Genomic DNA, 21,257 nt, shown 5'->3' on the forward strand with positions numbered 1-21,257 from the left:
ACAATGGGAGCTACCATGTTGTAACTTAGGTTACCTTCTCTGCTGTGGCCAATTAGAGTCAGTTATAAATAGATCACTTGAGTGTGCAGCCAATAGCTGTGAGGAATATAACTGTGTTCTGCACTTCCATTTCTAACAGGGACTGAAAAACTCACAATTTCAGAATGGAAAATGGGACAAAATAAATAATGAAAGTATATTGCAGATTTTTTTTATATATACAATTTATCATGATATATTGTCACCTCAAAGAGTTTAATGTCCCTTTAACCACTTAGCTGCAACAATGTTTCCTCACATTTACATTAAATATACAGTTTTTTGTATCTATTCCCACAGTTGTACACAGCTGTTTAATGAATGATGAAGAAGCAAAATAAGACACTAACACTCCCATTGTCTCATTCACAGGTATAAGCAGAAACGTCTCATTTTGTATTCCACAGCTTCATTAGCACAATTGTGGTATTTATACTCTCTCTGCCCTGGGGTAGTTTGACCTTTACATAATCACCCTGGTCAGACTCAACAGGTTATTCCCTAATTGCAGATTTGCATTCAAAAAAACCTACCAATCATTTGAACTCTATCTCTTTAAGAAACTGCCCATCCCCCTGCAAATAGCTTACTGTATTTGAAACTATTCTGGCAAACATACTGCAGGAAGCTTTGGTATTTCACAACAATAAGTATCAGAAAACTTTGGAGAGTAAATACATATTCTATTCTATTCCTGACATAGAGCAAGGTAAGAAGGCTGCACAACTTCTCTGTTTTATGTAATTTTACTTGACATCTCCTAAGGACAGGGAAGTTAACTGCAAAACAAGACTTTACTGTTCATCCCTAAGAATTGTTTGCATTTTGGATTAAGCTAGAATTATATTTAGTTAAAATTATGCTTTTAGAAAGAAGGAAATAAAAATAATATTTGTTCTGTTGTTTGCACTTTTTGGGGACTGGAATTATAAGGACAGTAAACAAAATTTATTTTGGTTTTTTTTTAGCAATGTGCTAGCAAAATATTGCATAATGACAGTTTATTGTTTTCTATTCTTGCTAAATAGTTTTTTTTTTAATTGATGTGTTCTGTCAGTTGTTTAAAGGGACACTGAACCCAAATTTTTTCTTTTGTAATTCAGAAAGAGCATGCAATTTTAAGCAACTTTCTAATTTACTCCTATTATAAATTTTTCTTCGTTCTCTTGCTATCATTATTTGAAAAAGAAGGCATCTAAGCTTTTTTGTTTCAGTACTCTGGACAGCACTTTTTTATTGGTGGATGAATTTATCCACCAATCAGCAAGGACAACCCAGGTTGTTCACCAGAAATGGGCCGGCATCTAAACTTACATTTTTGCATTTCAAATAAAGATACCAAGAGAATGAAGAAAATTTGATAATAGGCGTAAATTAGAAAGTTGCTTAAACTTACATTCTTGCTTTTTTAAATAAAGATACCAAGAGAATGAAGAAAATTTGATAATAGGAGTAAATTAGAAAGTTGCTTAAAATTGCATGCTCTATCTGAATCACGAAAGAAAAAACAATTTGTGTTCAGTGTCCCTTTAACTATGGAGATAAGGAAAAGATTACAGTATTATGCACATTAAACAATATATCAGATGGTTTTTTTATGTGATATTCGCATATAGATCTCAAGATATCTATATATATATATATCTATATATATATATATATATATATATATATATATATATATATATATATATATTTATATATATATCTATATATATCTATATATATATATATATATTTATATATACATATTCATATCTCGCTATAAATAGATATATCACTCCAAAATTCATCACATATATAGAGAAATATTTATTTAGAAATAAATAGAACATATTCCGTTGCGAAAACATTTTCGCAATATGAAATATTTGCATTTTCATGTACTCTTTTCGAGGATAATACATCATGGTTAAATGCAGCCACCAATCAGCAAACGCTACACAGGGTACTGAACCAAAAATGGGCCAGCTCCTAAGATTTATAATTGGAGTAAATTAGAAAGTTGTTAAAATTGCATGCTCTGTCTGAATCATGAAAGGAAAAATGTGGGTTTCATATCCCTTTAACATTACTAGATGTGTTGACTACTCATAGTACAGTACATTTTTTATCATGCAAATGAAGGAACAGTAATTACTGAGCTTTAGAATATTATCAGTGAAACCAGCTTAACCGGAATTTCAAACTTGTAAATAAATAAGCCCCACAGATCAACAAATCAATGGCAGATACAGTGCAACAGCCCTTTTAGTGCACAGAGACACCTCTGCAGCACTAAAGGTAGTTTTAAGCACTGGCAAAATCCCATTTTTAGGGAAAAGAATAATTAATACTTTTAACGTAAAGGGACATGAAACCCACATTTTTTCTTTCATGATTCAGATAGAGAACACAATTTTAAACAGCTTTCTAATTTACATCTATTTGTTGAAAGAGCAGCAATGCACTAATCGTTTCTAAATGAACACATTGGTGAGCCAATCACAATCAATATATATATATATGCAGCCAGCCACCAATCAACAGCTAGAACCTAGGTTCTCTGCTGCTTGTGAGCTTGCCTTAATAAACCTTTCAGCAAAGGATAACAAGAAAAGGAAGCAAATTAAATAATAAGAGTACATTAGAAAGTTGTTTAAAATGGTATGCTCTATCTGAATCATGAATGAAAAAATTGAGTTTCTTGTCCCTTTAAAGGAATAGAGAAAGATATAAATTGAAATGTGCATGGGTGTTTCTAGTAAAATAGTGCTGTTTTTCAGTGGCATACGCACATATGCTGTGAGACGGCCATGTATTAGTATTCAACACCATGCCTACTCAGAGAGCTGGGGGTGTTTATGTTATGTCTGTGAAGACTTAAAGGGACATGAAACCCAAAATGTTTGTTTCATGATTCAGATACAGAATACAATTTTAAACATCTTTCCAGTTTACTTCTATTATCAAATTTGTTTCATTATCTTGGCGTCATTTGTTGAAGGAGCAGCAATGCACTACTGGTTTCTATCTGAACACATGGGTGAAACAATGACAATCAGTGTGTATATATGCAGCCACCAATCAGCAGCTAGAGCCTAGATTATTTGCTGCTCCTGAGCTTTCCTACATAAACCTTTCAGCAAAGGATAACAAGAGAAGGAAGCAAATGAAATAATATAAGTAAATTGGAAAGTTGTTTAAAATTGTATGTTCTGTCTAAATCATGAAAGTCTAATTGTGACTTTACTGTCCCTTTAAAGGGACAGTGTAGTCAAAATTAAACTTTTATGATTCAGATTTCTTTTCTAATCAAATTTGCTTTGTTCTCTTGGCATTCTTTGTTGAAAGTTAAACCTAGGTAGGCTCTTTTGCTCATTTCTAAGCCCTTGAAGGCCGCCTCTTATCTCAGTACATTTTGACAGTTTTCACAGTTAGACAGTGCTAGTTCATGTGTGCCATATATATATATATATATATATATATATTACATTGTGCTCACTCCTGTGGAGTAACCTAGGAGTCAGCACTGATTGACTAAAATGCAAGTCTGCCAAAAGATCTGAGATAAGGAGATAGTCTGCAGAGGCTTAGATACAAGGTAATCACAGCGATAACAAGTATATTAATATAACTGTGTTGGTTATGAAAAACTGAAGAATGAGTAATAAAAGAATTATCTATCTTTTTAAACAATTACAATTTTAAGTAGACTGTCCCTTTAATTTGTGTCATACAAGCCACTGCTGACTCTTTTTACTTTTTGACTTTAATTTTTATTTTATTTGCATTTGAATTCTATTTTTTTATTTTGCTTTTGCCTTTTGGGTTGGTACGCCCGGAACCTGGATATGAAGGCCACCACTTCAGACAGAACCAAAAGGGATAATTTTATGATTTATATGATCAGGCATATTACTAGGTTATTACTTTCTGCTGTGTTTTGCCAACTATAAACACAATAGAACAACCAACTGTTCCGTATTTTGTGGGATTGTCCTAGTTTTAGTAGCTCTGTCCGACCATCACAATTCTCTCCTCTTAATAGTGAATACTGGCCTTAAAGGGACACTTAAAGGGACATTATACACTCATTTTTTCTTTGCATAAATGTTTTGTAGATGATCTATTTATAAAGCCCATAAAGTTTGTCTTTTAAAAAAATGTATAGTTTTGCTTATTTTTAAATAACATTGCTCTGATTTTCAGGCTCCTTACCAAGCCCCTAAGTTTTATGTGAATACAGTCAGCTACCTTCTCCAGCTTGCTGCTGTTTGTGTAAAGGGTCTTTTCATATGCAAAAGAAGGGGGAGGGGGAGTGTCTTATTTGCCACTTACAGTGGGCTTTCCAGCTGCCTTTTCAACAGAGCTAAACGGACAGCTTCTAAGTAAGTTTTTAAACCGTTTTATACTGGATTTTTATATCAGTATCTGTGCATCTTATTCTTTATAGTAGTGTCTATTACATGCAGTTATATGAAAATGAGTGTATACTGTCCCTTTAACCCAAATGTTTCATTTCATGATTCATATAGAGCAGCAGTTTTAAGCAACTTTCTAATTTACTCCTATTATCAATTTTTCTTCGTTCTCTTGGTATTTTTATTTGAAAAAGCAGGAATGTAAGCTTACAAGCCGGCCCATCTTTGGTTCAACACCTGGGTAGCACTTGCTGATTGGTGGCTAAATGTAACCACCAATTAGCAAGCGCTATCCAGGGTCCTGAACCAAAATTGGGCCAGCTCATAGGCTTACATTTAAAGAAAGTTAAAGGGACCGTAAAGTCATAATGAGACATTCATGATTCAGGTAGAACATACAATTTTAAACAACTTTCCAATTTACTTCTGTTATCAAATCTGCTTCCTTCACTTGGTATCCATTGTTGAAGGAGCAGCAATTCACTACTGGGAGCTTGCTAAATACATCTAGTGAGACAAAGGCAAGAGGGATATAAGTGCAGCCACCAATCTGCAGCTAGCTCCCAGTAATGCATTACTTCTCCTGAGCGTACCTAGGTATTCTTTTCAACAAAGGATACGAAGAAGTTACGCAAATTAGATGATAAAAGTAAATTGACAAGTTGCTTAATATTGCATGTTCTATCTCAATCCCGAAAGAAAAAAATGTGGTTTTGCTATCCCTTTAAAGAGTGCTAACGATGGCTCTGAGCCATCGCAAATTGTCTCACTCAGGTGCTAACGAAGGCTCAGAGCCGTCGCTAGCACTCTCCCAACTTGAGGGAGATCTGGAGGCTCCCACCTGCTTCTACCTCGGTGATCTGGCCTGCATAGTGACAGGCATCGCCGGGGCTTCACGTTTCATGCGGTGACGTCATGCGCAATGACATGATGACGTCACCGCACAACTTTATTTAAAAAATACAATAGACAGTATAGGGAAAGGGGGCATGCTGCTTAGAAGCCTGTATCTCAAGCATATAAGCAGCTACAGACCCCCAAGACCCACCGTTGGAAAGGTAATCGCCTAACCTTTCCAACGGCATCAGTCTTGGGGATCTGAAAAAAAAAAAACATTAAAAAATATATATTTTAAAAAATAAAAACCACTCAAATCCAGCTTAGCACCCAGGTGGGAATGTAGCACTCAAAGGGTTAAATAGTGTCATATGCACATAAGGTCCCTTTAACATTTTGGCCAATTGTGAGGCACTGGCTTCTCTTTCTGACAACCCAGGGGATAAAGGGTAAACTATCAGCTCTTCTATGTTGCAATTACAAGTTAATATTTAAACAGTCATGTTTTTATATACAGGGTATTATGTATCAACATTTAAACAGGTCATTTCAGATCTGCTCACAAGATTAATGATTTAATAGCATTTAAATCTGCACTTTTGTTACCACAATTAGCACTTCTGCAGTCCAGGGCCAAAACTTGTGGAAAAATACAAATGCAAAAGCAAAATGCTCTAACATTTTATTATTGCACTGTTACTACTATCTGAGAGCTAGCTGAACACTGTACATGTGAGAAGATAAGTAAAGTGATACATCTATTACAATTGTAGCTTGTAGGCTCTTTCTGAACCATGAAGATTTAATGCCCCTTTAAGTATATTTATGTTGCCTCCATTGCTGTGGCTTTTTGCAAGCAGATATAAATGGTTTCCTTCACTGATCAAGCAATCACTGTGTAGAATGTTACATGGTCAGGAATGCTGGTCCATATAGTGTATAAGATATGTGCACACTTCTAAGCATAGGCTATTCAGCAAAGGATACCACGAGAATGAAGTCAATTTGCTAAAATGAAAAGTTTCTAATATGCATGCTTTGTCTCAGTCAAGAAAGGTTAATATTGACTTCCATTTTTCTTTAACTTAAAGGGCCATTAAATACATCAGAATTGCATAATCAATAAATGCATAATATAAAGACATTGCAATAATACTGAATTTCAAATGACTAATACATTTTTTTTCTGACAAATTTCAGTTACTTCTATTTTCCTTACCCCTGTATCATATGACAACCATCAGCCAATCAAAAAATGCATATACGTATATATACTGTGAACTTTTCTACTTGCACTGTAGGAGTTGGTGAATCAGAAAGTGTGCATATAAAACAACTGTGCATATTCAGATAATAGAAGTACATTGGAAACTTTTTTTTTTAATCACATGCTTTCTCTGACTCATGTATAAATTTGACTTAAAGGGACACTAAACCCACATTTTTTCTTTAATGATTCAGATAGAGCAGCAATTTTAAGCAACTTTCTAATTTATTCCTATTATCAATTTTTTCTTAGTTCTCTTGCTATCTTTATTTTAAAGGCAGGAATATAAACCATTTTTTGGTTCAGAACCTGGGTTATTTGTGCTTATTGGTGGCTAAATGTTAGCCACCAATAAGCAAGCGCTATCCATGGTGCTGAACCTAAAATGGGCCGGCTTCAAAGCTTTAATTGCTGCTTTTTAAACAGAGATAGCAAGAGAACAAAGACAAATTGAAAATAGGAGTAAACTAGAAAGTTGCTTAAAATGCCTGCTCTTTCTGAATCATGAAAGAAAAAAATTGCGTTTAGTATCCCTTTAAAGGGACATGAAACCCAGAATTTTTCTGTCATTATTCACATAGAGCATACTTTAAAGCAACTTTCTAATTTAATTCTAATATCAACATTTGCTTTGTTGTTGTTAAAGGAGGAGCAATACACCACTGGGAGCTAGCTGTACATATAATAAAGTAAGCCAATGACAAAAGGCATGTGCGTACAGCCACTAATCCGCAGCTAGAGCCCAGAAGTCGTTTAAAATTGTATTTTCTATCTGAATCATAAAATAAACATTTTGGGTTTCATATCCCTTTAAGTGTTCAATCGACCTTCTTTTTTGTGCAAACTGTTATAATTACGGTCTTACAAACATAAATTATAACAAACGAGAACAATTTTTATGAGAATTCTAATGTTTCTGTTTTATTGCAGCTTTAACCATTTTACTGGTAACCTGAATACACAACCAAACAGAATGTCTCATGTGTTAAGGACCTTTCACAAGACCACCTTGTGTACGGCCAGGGGAATTAAGAGATGCAATAGGAATCTGTGCAAATTGAAAGACTTAAACTCATGCATTGGAGTTAGAACACAACTATTTAACCAATGCACATTCTCCACCCTTATTTCTGCTAAAAGAGACTGCTATAGTTACATTGTCATCGGTGCTGGTTCCGCTGGATGTGTCTTAGCTAATCGTTTATCCGAAAACCCAGATGATACTGTACTTGTTTTGGAAGCTGGCCCAAAGGATATACAATTTCGAAGCAAGAGATTGTCATGGAAGATTCATATGCCAGCAGCATTAATGTATAATCTTTGTGATGATAAATACAACTGGTTTTATCATACAGAACCGCAGGCCCATATGGACAACCGTGTCATGTACTGGCCAAGAGGTAGATTATGGGGTGGATCGTCTTCTCTGAATGCAATGGTGTATGTACGTGGGCATGCAGAAGATTATAACCGGTGGAGCAGAGAAGGGGCCACAGGCTGGGACTACAGCCATTGTTTGCCCTACTTTAAAAAGGCGCAGGCGCATGAGCTAGGCCCCAATGAATACAGAGGGGGAAACGGACCATTACATGTGTCCAGAGGGAAGACCAATCATGTTCTCCATCAGATGTTTCTTCAAGCAGCTCAGGAAGCTGGGTATCCATTTACCGATGACATGAACGGCTACCAGCAAGAGGGCGTTGGGTGGATGGATATGACCATATACAAAGGTAAGTTGCTTTTATATTTTTAGTTATTTTTTTTTATAAAGAAAACCCCCCAAAACAAACAATTTGTTTGGCTGGAAAAAAACCATCTGTTTTAATTTATTTTTAAACTAATGCAGCTGTGTCAGTTGTGTATTCTCTTTTAATTAAGTATTTTATATTACTGCCCATTGGATGATAGCGATAACTCCCAAAGCTCTATTGGAGGAGAGGTCTGCACCTCTGCAAGCCTGACAACAGACAGTTGATTTATTAATGACAGTAAATGATCTTCTGGTCAGACACATGGTTCCTACAGTGTACTTTATGCCAGCTATATGCCCTGCTGAGATTACAACGGATCTTCATATGCATCTAAGAGGTTAAATTACTATGTGTAGTTAAAAAAATGGGTAGGTTGATCTTCTAAAGATTCTAAACCCATAACTAAAAAAGAGAAGTAAAATGGAAAGTTATTTAAAACTGCATGTTCTATCTGAATTATGAATATTTAATTTTGACTTTACCAAAACTTGTAACTAGCATCAGTAATTCAATGATTACTGTTGGTAAGAAATTAGAAAATGACATTTTTTTTCATTAGAATTTCCCTTTTAGAAAGTTTCCCTTTAAATATGTATAGTCTATAATACCTTTTTGTGTGTTACTTTAAAGGGACAGTCAACACCAGAATTATTGTTGTTTTAAAAGCTAGATAATCCCTTTATTACCCATTCCCCAGTTTTGCATAACCAACACAGTTATAATAATACACTTTTTACCTCTGTGATTACCTTTTATCTAAGCATCTTCTGACAGCCCCCTGATCACATGACATTTTATTTATTATCTATTGACTTTCATTTTAGCCATTTAGTGCAGTGTCTGCTACAATTCACGGGCGTGCTCACAATGTTATCTATAGGGTTTACTTGAACTAGCTCTCCCCTGCTGTGAAAAGCAAATACAAAAGCATGTGATTAGAGGCGGCCTTCAAGGGCTTAGAAATTATCATATGAGTCTTCCTAGGTCTAGCTTTCAACTAAGAATACCAAAAGAACAAAGCAAAATTGGTGATAAAAGTAAATTGGAAAGTTGTTTAAAATTACATGCCCTATTTGAAACATGAAAGTTTTTTTTGGACTTGATGGTCCCTTTAATTGTGAGATCAACTCCATTTATTTGCACCCCCAGCGCTAAGCTCAGAGCATGTGGAGAAAACTGATTGCGTATTACATTTGATTGGGTGTGACAAACAAGCAGGTGTAGAGGGAGTATGTACCACTCATCGGCTCCATATACTTCAGCATTGACCTCAAAGCTAAAGAGACATAAATTGCATAAATAAAATGCACTGATCTGTTAGAGAATTTAATTATTGCATCATTGTTTGCATAAAACTATTTGTTTAACCCATCCAAAGCTCAGCTGCTGAACACATCAATGACAAGCAGCATATGTGTATAGCCATCAATACCCAGCTACCTCCAAGTAGTGCATTATTACTCCTGGGGCTACCTAGGGATGCTTTTCAACAATAGATACCAAGGAATTGAAGTAAATTTGATAATAGGCATTAGGCATCAATTTGAAAGTATCTTAAAATTAGATGTTCTGTCTAAACCATGAACATTTAGTTTTGGCTTTCATGTGCTTTTAAATTAACATAAATGGGAAACTTTTTTTAGCCACATATACATGGAAATTTTGCATAAAATATATTTCTGTGAATATGTAGACACCTGACCATCAGACCTACATGTGTTTGTTGGACACCCCATTCCAAAACCATGGCTTCAATATAGAGTTGGCTTTTCCTTTGCAACTATAATAGTCTCCACTCTTCTAGGAAGGCTTTCTGCAAGATTTTGGGTGTGCTTAAAGAGTATATGTGAGGTCAGACACTGATGTTGGACAAGAAGGTCTGGCTCGTAATTGGTGTTCTAATTTATCCCAAAGGTGTTCAATGGGGTTCAGGTCAGGGCTCTATGCAGGCCACTCACGTTCCTCCACCCCAAAGTCATCAAACCATGTCTTCAATGGCCTTGCTATGTGCACAGCGGCACAGTCATGCTGTAACATGATCACACAGTCATGCGGTAACATGATCACACAGTCATGCGGTAACATGATCACACAGTCATGCGGTAACATGATCACACAGTCATGCGGTAACATGATCACACAGTCATGCGGTAACATGATCACACAGTCATGCGGTAACATGATCACACAGTCATGCGGTAACATGATCACACAGTCATGCGGTAACATGATCACACAGTCATGCGCTAACACTATAAGAGAACAATTGGCTACAAAACTTAATAAATAGGTATACATTGAGTCCCATGAGAAAAAGTCCCATCAACTTGTATATTGCACAAGAGTCAAAATAATGTCGCAAACTCTAGTGAGAAAGTCCAAACATGAAGTTCAAGGTATATAACAATCTTGTTTCTTACTTGAGGAACTCCTTTTAACCCCTGTGATCCATTGTGCTAAAACAATATCATAACTAAAGTAAACAATTGTTTAAAGGGTTAGGAAAGTCAAAATTAAACTTTCACGATTCAGATAGAGCATATAATTTTAAGACACTTTGTTCTCTTGGTAACTCTTGTTGAAAAAGAATACACACATATCCTACACTAGTGGGAGCTGATGCTAATTGGTGCCTGCACACATTTGTCTTTTGTAGTAGTGCAATGCTGTTCCTTCAGCAAAGGAAAACAAGAGAACAAAGCAAATTTGATAATGGAAGTAAATTGAAAAGTTGTTTAAAATTGTTCAACATAAGTATCAAGCCGTTATCACTCGTATAAACAGGACTCACTTCTCATTATAAGAGGAAAGCACTGGGATGTGCAAAACCGTTCCATGAGATTAAATCAAGGTCACTTGTTAACTAGGTCACTAATTTAGAGCTACACATACTGGCTTTCTTTAGCCCAACAAAAATGAGATGCAAACAAGGGTGTCACAGCCATATTTTCTTAGACACAAAACACGGAGGTGGACTGCGGTCTGAAACTGAAGTGTGTAAATATACTGCGCCACTGGTCTGGGTCCAAAATAGGGATACATAAATATATACACATTTGCATATATAGGGGCCTATCTATCAAGCTCCGAAAGAAGCTTGATGGCCCGTGTTTCTGGCGAGTCTTTAGGCTCGCCAGAAACAGCAGTTATGAAGCAGCGGTCACGAGTCTGCAGGGGGTGGCGTTGCACCAGCAGCTCTAAAGACCGCAGCTCCATAACCTGTCCGCCTGCTCTGAGCAGGCAGACAGACATTGCCGCAATTCAACCCGATCGAGTACGATCGGGTTGATTGACACCCCCCTGCTGGCGGATGATTGGCCGCGATTCTGAAGGGGGCGGCGTTACACCAGCAGCTCTTGTGAGCTGCTGGTGCAATGCTGAATACGGAGAGCGTATTGCTCTCCGTATTCAGCGAGGTCTGGCGGACCTGATCCGCACTTTCGGATCAGGTCCGCCAGACTTTGATAAATAGAGGCCATAATATTTATTTTAAAAGCATTTAAAATTTAAAATTGTCAGTTTCCTCTCAAAACTTGAATTGTTTTGCATTCTAGGCACTTGTAACGCCTTGTGGGTAATTCTAGTCCTATTTGACATTTTTAAACAAACAGGTTAAAAACTTCCTACGGTTAATCACGGACGGCAGATGCATGTAACTGCTAATCACTAACAACTTCCTGCTTGTGAGCTGAAATGCTTGTGACTCCCAAAACAGAACTTTATATATGTGTTTACATTTTCTACCAAATTATTTTTTTTCCTGAATCCCTTAAACTGGGAAGTTAGGGAAAATGACAAAAACGTGATAATTCCTGTGTACTTTATTATTTTAGGGAAAAGATGGAGCACGGCCAGTGCATACCTTCATCCAGCTATATCTCGCTCTAATGTAACTGCTGAAGACAAAACACTTGTTACTAAGATAGTCTTTGAAGGGCTGAAAGCTGTAGGTGTTGAATATATCCAAAATGGACAAAAGAAAAAGGTAATTTATTTTTTTTTGTGTTGAAAATGCTGAATATGGCAGAGCAAATGTCACTTGCCACTTCTGATCCCATCAATCACCTGCTGACACCGCAACCACTAACCTACCCCCTCTTAGCATATGTTTAGCCATTGTGAAACACTTTATCGTGCAGTCATTTTCCTATATTGTTTTTTTAAACCATACCAAATTCAACGGGCAGTCTACTTAATAATGTTTCTTGTTCAAGAGATAGTCAATCCCTTTATTACCCGTTTTCACAGTTTTGCATAACCAACACTGTTATATTAATAGACTGGGATTGCCTTGTATCTAAGCCTCTGCAGCATGCCTCCTTATCTCAGTTCTTCTGACAGACATTCCTAGTCTTGCTGGAGTCACTCTGAAGTAATCGATGACTCAAGACTAGTCATTACAAGACATCCTGTGTGTGCCCACAGGCCAAAATATTGTAATGAGCTAACTCTAGAGTCTTTCACTGGCTGTTTATTCTTGTGAAGTAATCTGCTAATCATTCTGATGTCTTCACCCATATTATTTTGACCTTAGCTGATGACTTTACAAGTCATGTCTGATGATGAGCAAATTACTTCTAAAGTAGTTTGATGATCATCAAATGACTCCAGGATGATCTCTAAAGTAATCCTGTTTGCCTTGGGATTTTAGCCAATCAGTGCTGACTCATAAATAACTCCATGTGAGTGAGCACAATGTTATCTGTCTAGCTGTGAAAAACTGTCAAAATGCACTGAGATAAGAGGTGGCTTCAAGGACTTAGAAATAAGTTTATGAGTCTACCAAGAGAGCAAAGAAAATTTGATTATACAAGTAAATTGGAAAGCTGTTTTCTGGCTATTTGTCACACTGTATAGACAACTTTTATCTCCCTCTCTACTCGCCCCAGTTCAATTTCTACTCGCCCAGGGCAAGTGGGTAAGTGGAAATTTTGAGCTCTATATATACAGTATTATATGGTATTGCTCTTATAAGACCAATATATATTTATGTATTAAATGTGAAAAAAGAGAACACATGCAATTTTAAAAATATAGTTTTACTCAAAATAATAAAAAAAAATTAAAATTAATAAATGCAAGTAATTAATTAATTTTCTTTCATTTGTCTTTTCTGTTTTTTTTTGTGTAGGCTTATGTCAGTAAAGAAGTGATTTTGAGTGGTGGGGCTATAAATTCCCCCCAGCTACTTATGTTGTCTGGAATTGGAAATGCTGATGATTTAAAGAAGTTAGGAATTCCTGTAGTCGCTCATCTGCCAGGTAAGAATCTTAGATTAAAGGAATATAATAAAAACTACCATGTAGTATGGGAGCATGGTTATAATATAAACAAGATTGTGTCCTTTTAAAAAGTTTTACATCTTTTCAGATCTTAATTAAAGTGATAGTAATCTTTCCCCTTTGTCTTCACAGATTTGGAATGATAGTAATATTTTAGATTGAGTTTAATTCGTCAGCTGTAATGAAGATGAGCTGTAACAAAAGTCATTTTTTGTTGAGCTAATGGTTTGAACTGTTCTCCAATCAGAGCTCTAGTCACACAGTACTTTTGTTGTAGTTAGAGCATATTTTAAACTGTTAGCTCAATGAAAATATTACTTTTGAAGTTGTCTGCCAGAGTGCGGGTTATTTGAAGTTTAAGAGCATCTTTATTACAACTGATGAATTAAACTCTATCTAAAATATTGCTAACATTCCAGGGGGTCGATTTATTAAGCAGCGGATGCTGCATCGAAGCCCCATCATTTCTGGTCCGCCAGAATCAGAAGTTAAAAAGCAGTGGTCATAAGACCGCTGCTCCTTAACTTTTCCGCCACCTTTAAGGTGGCAGACTGAAATCATCCAGATCCGATCCGATTGGCCGCGAATGAGCAGGAGGCAGCATTGCACAAGCAGTTCACCAGAAATGCTTGTGCAATGTTAAATGCCGACAGCGTATGCACTTAGCGAGTTCGCTACAGCGTATCATGTCCGCTCGATCTACCCCCAGGTCTGTTTAGACAAAGGGTAAAGTTTACTATCACTTTAATTCATAGGAAAAAAATCATCACAAAAGGGTTCTTAGACCATAAAATAACTGAAGTGTCTCTTGCTGCTTATAATCGTGCAAGTCCCCTAGAGATTGTCCAGTATTTCTATAGAGGACAGCTGAAAATCCTACTTTTAGCTGCTACTTTGTTGCAAAAATATTGACATATACTATGATCCAGTAATTATAAGGAAGGTTTACAGCTGATAGATCATGAATATGATGGAGAAGGCAGAAGTTCTTCCTAAAAAAAAAGAAAAATATTTGCCCGGGGGCCCTAGTTGGTCTCAGCCCGCCCGTGGGGGTATATTTATGAAAGTGCGAGCGGACATGATACGATGTAGCGTATCATGTCCGCTGCACATCGATAAATGCCAAAAGCATATGCTGTCGGCATTTATCATTGCACAAGCAGTTTACCAGAACTGCTTGTGCAATACTGCCCCAGCAGATTTGCAGCACGGGGTATCAATCAACCCGATCGTATTCAATCGGGTTGATTTCTGTCCGCGGCCTCAGAGCAGACGGACAAGTTATAGACCGCTGCTTCATAACTCCTGTTTCGGGCGAGCCTGAAGGCACGCCGGAAACAAGGGGCATCAAGCTCCATTCGGCGCTTGGTATATCGGCCCCCTGGTCTTAAAGGGTTTGGATAGGAGTAGTCAAGTGAAAGATTACTTAATATTATGCTGCATAGCAATTAGATGCTTTCATAGTCCAGATTTCATTCTTATGTAGCTCCATTACTAATTATTTTATCTAGTTTCTCTGGAAATACCATTAGAAGGCTCAGCTATTTGTGACTCTATAGAGAACCAAGCTTTCAAAGGCTTTGCAGTCCTTTCAATAGTTACAGCAGTGGGGGGTTGGCTCAGGCTGTGTTGGCATATCATCTTTAGGGTGCAAGCTTACGCAAGATGTCAGCCATGTTGTTTCACTGTTGTGGTTTACAATTTACTGTATGTAATCAGAATTGCCATACATAGACAAGCATAGAACAAATATAGTGTAACTCAACTGTCACAGCTGCGCTAGCTCTTTTAACAAATTATGGCCACACACATTGAAAATAAAGTATGAAGATTTTGCAGACATGTTTTCTGCTTCTTTTAGGGGTTGGTCAGAATCTCCAGGACCATTTAGAAGTTTACATCCAGCAGCAGTGCACTAAGCCTATAACTTTGTATAGAGCACAGAAACCATTGAGAATGATAAAAATTGGCTTGGAATGGCTCTGGAAATTTACAGGTAGGTGAAATGTTCTCTAACCTTTTGGTGCCAGAAAGGGGGGCAGCACATAAATACATATTGGTCTTATAAGAGCAATACCATATATTTTTTTCTTAAGATGGTGAGAGTCCATGATCCATGGTGTGGGTTATAAGTATGGTCAGCAGGAGGCAGTAAAACACCTATAACCACATTTCTAGAGAATCTAGCTCCCAGGGCAAATTTGCAAAATGTACCCCTCTTTTAAAAAAATAATAATAATTCTAAAGTACAGCCGTCTGTTACTCTCATTGAACTTCAGTTTCTCACTTTTATTTAGTTACAGACACACACACATCCACAGGCACCCATAGACATCCACACACGCACACACACACACCAATATAAAGCCTCATGCACACAAGCATACACCCATAGACAGCCTCATGCACACACACACATGCACCCATAGACATCCACACATGCACACACACGCACCCATATACAGCCTCATGCACACACGCATGCACCCATAGACAGCCTTATATAGACATCCGCATGCACACATACTATGATACACAAAGACAACCACTCATTGACATCAACGTGCACACAAGCACCATTTGACCCCTTTAATTATACACTTATATACATACACAAAACTAGGCTCCACATGCACATAAACAGGCACAGATTAGCCACAGGCATCAACATTCATATGCGTACACATATACAGACACCCACAGAAACATACACATGCAGGCTCCCACAGACAGTGCACTACCGTGATATACAATTTGTTGCATCTGCAATTAAAGTATTTTTATTTATGATATATATATATATATATATATATATATATATATATATATATATATATATATATATATATATATATATATACACACACACATATATATATATATATATATATATATATATATATATATATATATATATATATATATATATATATATATATAAATATATCAACAATGAATCATTGCGTTATATAGGTGATTACAAGTAGCATTGCCAAAGCTGTACATTCAAACTTAAAGGGCCATGATACCCAAATGTTGAAACACTTGAAAGTGATGCAGCATAGCTGTAAAAAGCTGACTAGAAAATATCACCTGAACATCTCTATGTAAAAAAGAAAGATATTTTACCTCAAAAGTTCCTCAGTAGCCACATCCCATTGTAAAGGACTTCTATAGAGCAAATCAGTATGTCTGTCCTGGGACAGCGGAAGGAGCGAGCATTCGTGCACACTCATCTTATTTCCCTATTCAGTGTAAGGAAGTTTACAATGAAATCTCATGAGAGTTAAGTGAAATCTCATGAGATCACAGTAAAAGAGTTTATGACCTCCGCACTGCTGATGCTGATTGGCTGCTGTTCATTTCTTCATTTTTTGTTTACCTGCAGCTGGGCAGCAGCTGAGTATAACTTTTTACACAGAACTTACTCTGCTGAGCTGAGGAAATTGTGAGGTAAAATATCTTCCTTTTTTACATAGAGATGCTCAGGTGATATTTTCCTGACAGCTTTTTACAGTTATACTGCATCAGTTTCAAGTGATTAGCATATGAGTATTATGTCCCTTTAACATTTTCAAAGTATTAAAATCTGTTTTGAATTGTTTTAGTCCAGGTTCATACTCATTTGAAAAGCCTCTTGAGAGTGTATATCTATTACCTTCTCTGTTGCGGTACTTTAGAGTGCTGCAGCAATTTAGGGATATATACAGTATATATATGGAATTAAAACACAAAGGAAATTTATGTATAATTTGCTATGTTTTTGCAATAGAATGTAGAATATTTCTTTATATGAAAAACAATATGTTCAGTGCATATAATTAAATTTAATGCGTCTTTACCGCTCATCAAATCAGTAAAATAATTATTCAAAATGTAAGAGATGTACAAAGGAATATGCAAGTACACTTTTATAGTTTATGGGAAATTACTAGAACAAGAGGTGAATTGTGAGAATTGGTGAATGAACCTACACATGACTAGCATTAGAGAAAAATGGGTGACAAAAGTCTGTAAAGTACTTGCAAAATGACAATATAATTACATTTATAGTCAAGTGAATATAGAACCCAAATCTGGTTAAGTGATATTGTGACGGACCGCCTGGTACCCCAAATGAGTACCTCCGTCAGAACACTTCCCTTGTCCTGGACATCCCTTTATCCAGAGCAATAGCTCCTGGTATCTCCCTTTGACCGCAGTCTAAAGTTATGTAGGGGAACAGAACTGAGACAACACTCAGTTTTCTGAACACAAAAATGAATACTTTATTTGAAGGCAGCACACAGATTTATACACCCTGGCATTCCAGATTTACAGAGCTTCAGATTACATAGTGAATTGGTTAAACAGTAAAGCAAACATATGAACAATACATCAAACCTCTAACAATTGTCTATTCACATGTAAAACAGATTAACATCTCAAGTTAATTAACTGGGGAGGAAAGTTTACTCTGACAATCTGATGTTGGGCAGTCTAGTTAACATAATCACACAGGGACACAATCAGTTTACCCAGACACAATAAGATCAGAAACATAAAAAAAATACATCTTATTACAGAATACAAGAACAGCTCTTATTAAAGGGACAGAAAACACCAGAATTTTTTTTTTATTAAAAAGATAGATAATTCCTGGTGGGTGGCGGAGGGGAGGAGCTAACAGGTGAAGGCGCGCTGTTGCTCTGTTGTGGAGTCTGCTAGAAGGGAGCTATACCCTTCCCCCTCAACGTTAGTAACCTTAGCCCAGGGAAGTGGCATGAGTCCGGGGTGATGGACTCACTGGATGGTCGGTGGAAATATAGTTGAAGCAAATCAGGAGACTGAATAAGCCTGTGCCCCATATCTGACATTAAAGAATCATATGGCTAATGAGGCCGGTAGCCCGGTAAAAACGATAAGAGAAACCTAGCAATGGACAGCTATCTAAGATAAACTGCTTACGAGCATTTCTTATCTCTCGAAAAAAGACCGCAATCGAAGAGCCCAACTGACTTGCTTTGCTCTCGGTGCTGAAGCCTACGTTGGAAATCGTTGGTTTAAAAGGAGAAGGTTTTACCTGCATAGCGGCTCACCTGGTTTTGAGCTGACACAGATACAGGTTGTTGGTGACCCGGATGCCGGTGCCTGTGCTCTGGGAGCATTCCGTGTCTTATCCTGCAGCTTGGAGTGCAAGGCTTGTGGAGCAGCGGTTAGAGGGAGAAAGAGTTCGTGGTTTCCCTACGTCATCAGCTACTGCCGCTGCCCTGACTACAATCCGGTGAAGACTCCAGTGTGTGGCGTGCCTCGTTTACAGCAAAGGTGAAGCAGGAAACCAGCTCCCTGTTACTGGTGTGGAGAACGCTGAGGGTGACTGCTAGAGGTACGGTAAGCCCACACTGGGAGTAATTGTGAAAGTGGAGAGACATTGTCATCTGGAAATTGGCGGGTTGGTTGTGTGCCTAGGAACAAGGTGGAAATCATCTATGAATATCGGCTTTCTCTGTTTACCCTCTCCTCCTCAACCCTTAATTTAGAGACAATAGAAAGCTATAAAGGTTGTGGCTGGAAAAAGAACAGTATAAAGTGTGAGAGGAAGAACACAGAGTGAAAGTTGTCGAAGGAGGGGGAAAGGAAAGAAAAGAAAAAGAAGATCAGAGAAACTGAACTGTCCTTAAAGTTAAAAAGTAAAAGGCTGGGACTTGATAAAGTAAAAACTCTGGTTATTTGATATTGCAGTTGGCCTCAGGGTAACTAACGCTAATTACCAGAATCCTAGAAGGGATGTATTTGTTACAATATCTATGATTGATATATAGAGGTCTATTAAGTAGCAAAGAAATTATCTTGTAACTCCCTGTGTAAATATAAGACCGGGCAAATGTGATATATCTGGTGGATTCTAGAATAGTAATTGGCAAAGGAGGCTATTGTCCTTGAAAAAGGAGTCTAAATGATAAAGTTAATCATAAGGGGGAACTTACTTGTGTGAGCTTAGTTTGTCTGAAGGTAACTATTCACTTTAATTTAGTAAGTAGCCCTATTCAGTTGACAGAGGCTGGTCTTAGTCACACTTATTGGTCTATAAGTATTAAGCACCAAATCATTTTTTTTTATTTTTATTGTGTGTATTATTAAAAGAGGGGGAAAAAAAAAAAAAAAAGGGGGGGGGTGGGGAAACGGGTGGCGGGGGGGATATGGTTCAGTGATACATATCACCTGCACTGTTTGGAAGTATTTTCAATTTTTTTCACACAAATAATCCTCTTAGGAGGGAAATAAGAGGGACACTCACTTATATGGATAAGTTTTTGACACAGAAAAAAAATAAATCTCCAGTGATGTCAGCTAGAAATAGGGAAAAAAAAAATAAAGGGAACAGCGAAACAATGGTGGAGGTAAATAATGAGAGTTTTAATCAGATAGACACTCTGACATTGATTAAAAACATTTTAGAGATTTTCATCCCTCAGTTTGATCAGGTTAAGGCAGAAATTGCAGGGCTGGCCTCCGAAGTCAGACAATTTTCTAAAAGATTATCTGAAGTGGAGCAAAGGGTCTCAGATATAGAAGACAACAGCAATATAAATGAGACTAAAATAATAAGAATGGAGAAAAGCATAAGGGAATTACAGAGTAAAGCAGATGACTTAGAAAATAGATCTAGACGGAATAACTTGAAAGTAATAGGTCTTTCTGAGAAAACTCAATTTAAGGATCTGAACAAATTCATGTCTACTATTCTCCCAGAGATGTTAGAAATCCCTGCTAATGAACTCCCCTTAGTGATTGAAAGAAGTCATAGGATAGGTCCATTCAAAGAAGATAGAAGTAATGACAGACCGAGACCCATTATTGCCAAATTTCTTAACTTTCAAGATAAGTTAAAGATGCTCCACTATTTTAGAAAAAAAAAGGAAGTAATTATTGAGGATAGGAAAATTTTAATCTTTCAGGATTACTCTCCAGAAGTCTCAAATAAACGCAGAGAGATGGCACCACTGTGTACCCAATTAATAGATAAAGGGGTGAATGCCACTTTAATATATCCTGCTAGGATTAGAATTCAGGAGGCTAAGGGAATAAAAATGTTAGAAAATGTAAATGAAGCTGAATTATTCTTGAAAGAAACGAAATAAAATGAAGGAGCACAGGTTACAACGTAGAATTCAAATGTTAAGTTTGACTAAAGAGAAATTTGATTTGTTTGGGATATTCCCACACGACTATGCACCATGCAGAATTTTTAAATTTTTTCGTTTTTTTTTTTTTTTTTTTTTTTTTTTTTTTTTTTTGCTGTGTGTCTCTCTATTTTCCTGTTATATAAGATATGTCTGGTTGTATTAATTTAACCTCGTGGAATGTTGGTGGAATCACCTCCCCTCTAAAAAGGAAAGCAATTCTTAGACAGCTTAGAATAATTGGGACAGACATAGCATTAATACAGGAAACCCATTTAAAAAAGAAAGAGTTGGAAAAACTGAAAACTAACTGGGTTGGAACAGTATTAGGTACTCCCTGTAAGAGTAGAAAGAGAGGTGTAGCCATCCTACTAAAGAAAAACTTAGATTTTAAGATAAAGTCCTATTTTCTAGATCCAAATGAGAGATACATACTTTTAAAAATAGAATTACAGCGGAAAATTTTCACAATTTGTAATGTATATGGGCCAAATGAACACTCTCCTAAGTTTTGG

General features: G+C 36.7%; 1 protein-coding gene across 2 annotated transcripts in view; it reads left to right on the top strand.

The window, feature by feature from the left end:
* The first annotated feature begins 667 nt into the window (after positions 1-667).
* CHDH (choline dehydrogenase) overlaps positions 668-21,257 on the top strand; it is a 57,143-nt gene continuing 36,553 nt past the window's right edge. Inside the window, exons 1-5 of one of the 2 annotated variants that reach the window (XM_053720745.1) lie at positions 668-748; positions 7,477-8,276; positions 12,131-12,282; positions 13,429-13,558; positions 15,441-15,575. In XM_053720745.1, coding sequence (XP_053576720.1) covers positions 7,520-8,276; positions 12,131-12,282; positions 13,429-13,558; positions 15,441-15,575 — 1,174 coding nt within the window. In that variant the 5' untranslated portion in view covers positions 668-748; positions 7,477-7,519. Of the gene's footprint in view, positions 749-4,234; positions 4,410-7,476; positions 8,277-12,130; positions 12,283-13,428; positions 13,559-15,440; positions 15,576-21,257 lie in introns of those variants that run through there. The other variant, XM_053720744.1, reaches the window with a different exon arrangement.

Source organism: Bombina bombina, chromosome 7, assembly GCF_027579735.1.
Source record: "Bombina bombina isolate aBomBom1 chromosome 7, aBomBom1.pri, whole genome shotgun sequence".
Taxonomy (NCBI): Eukaryota; Metazoa; Chordata; class Amphibia; order Anura; family Bombinatoridae; genus Bombina; species Bombina bombina.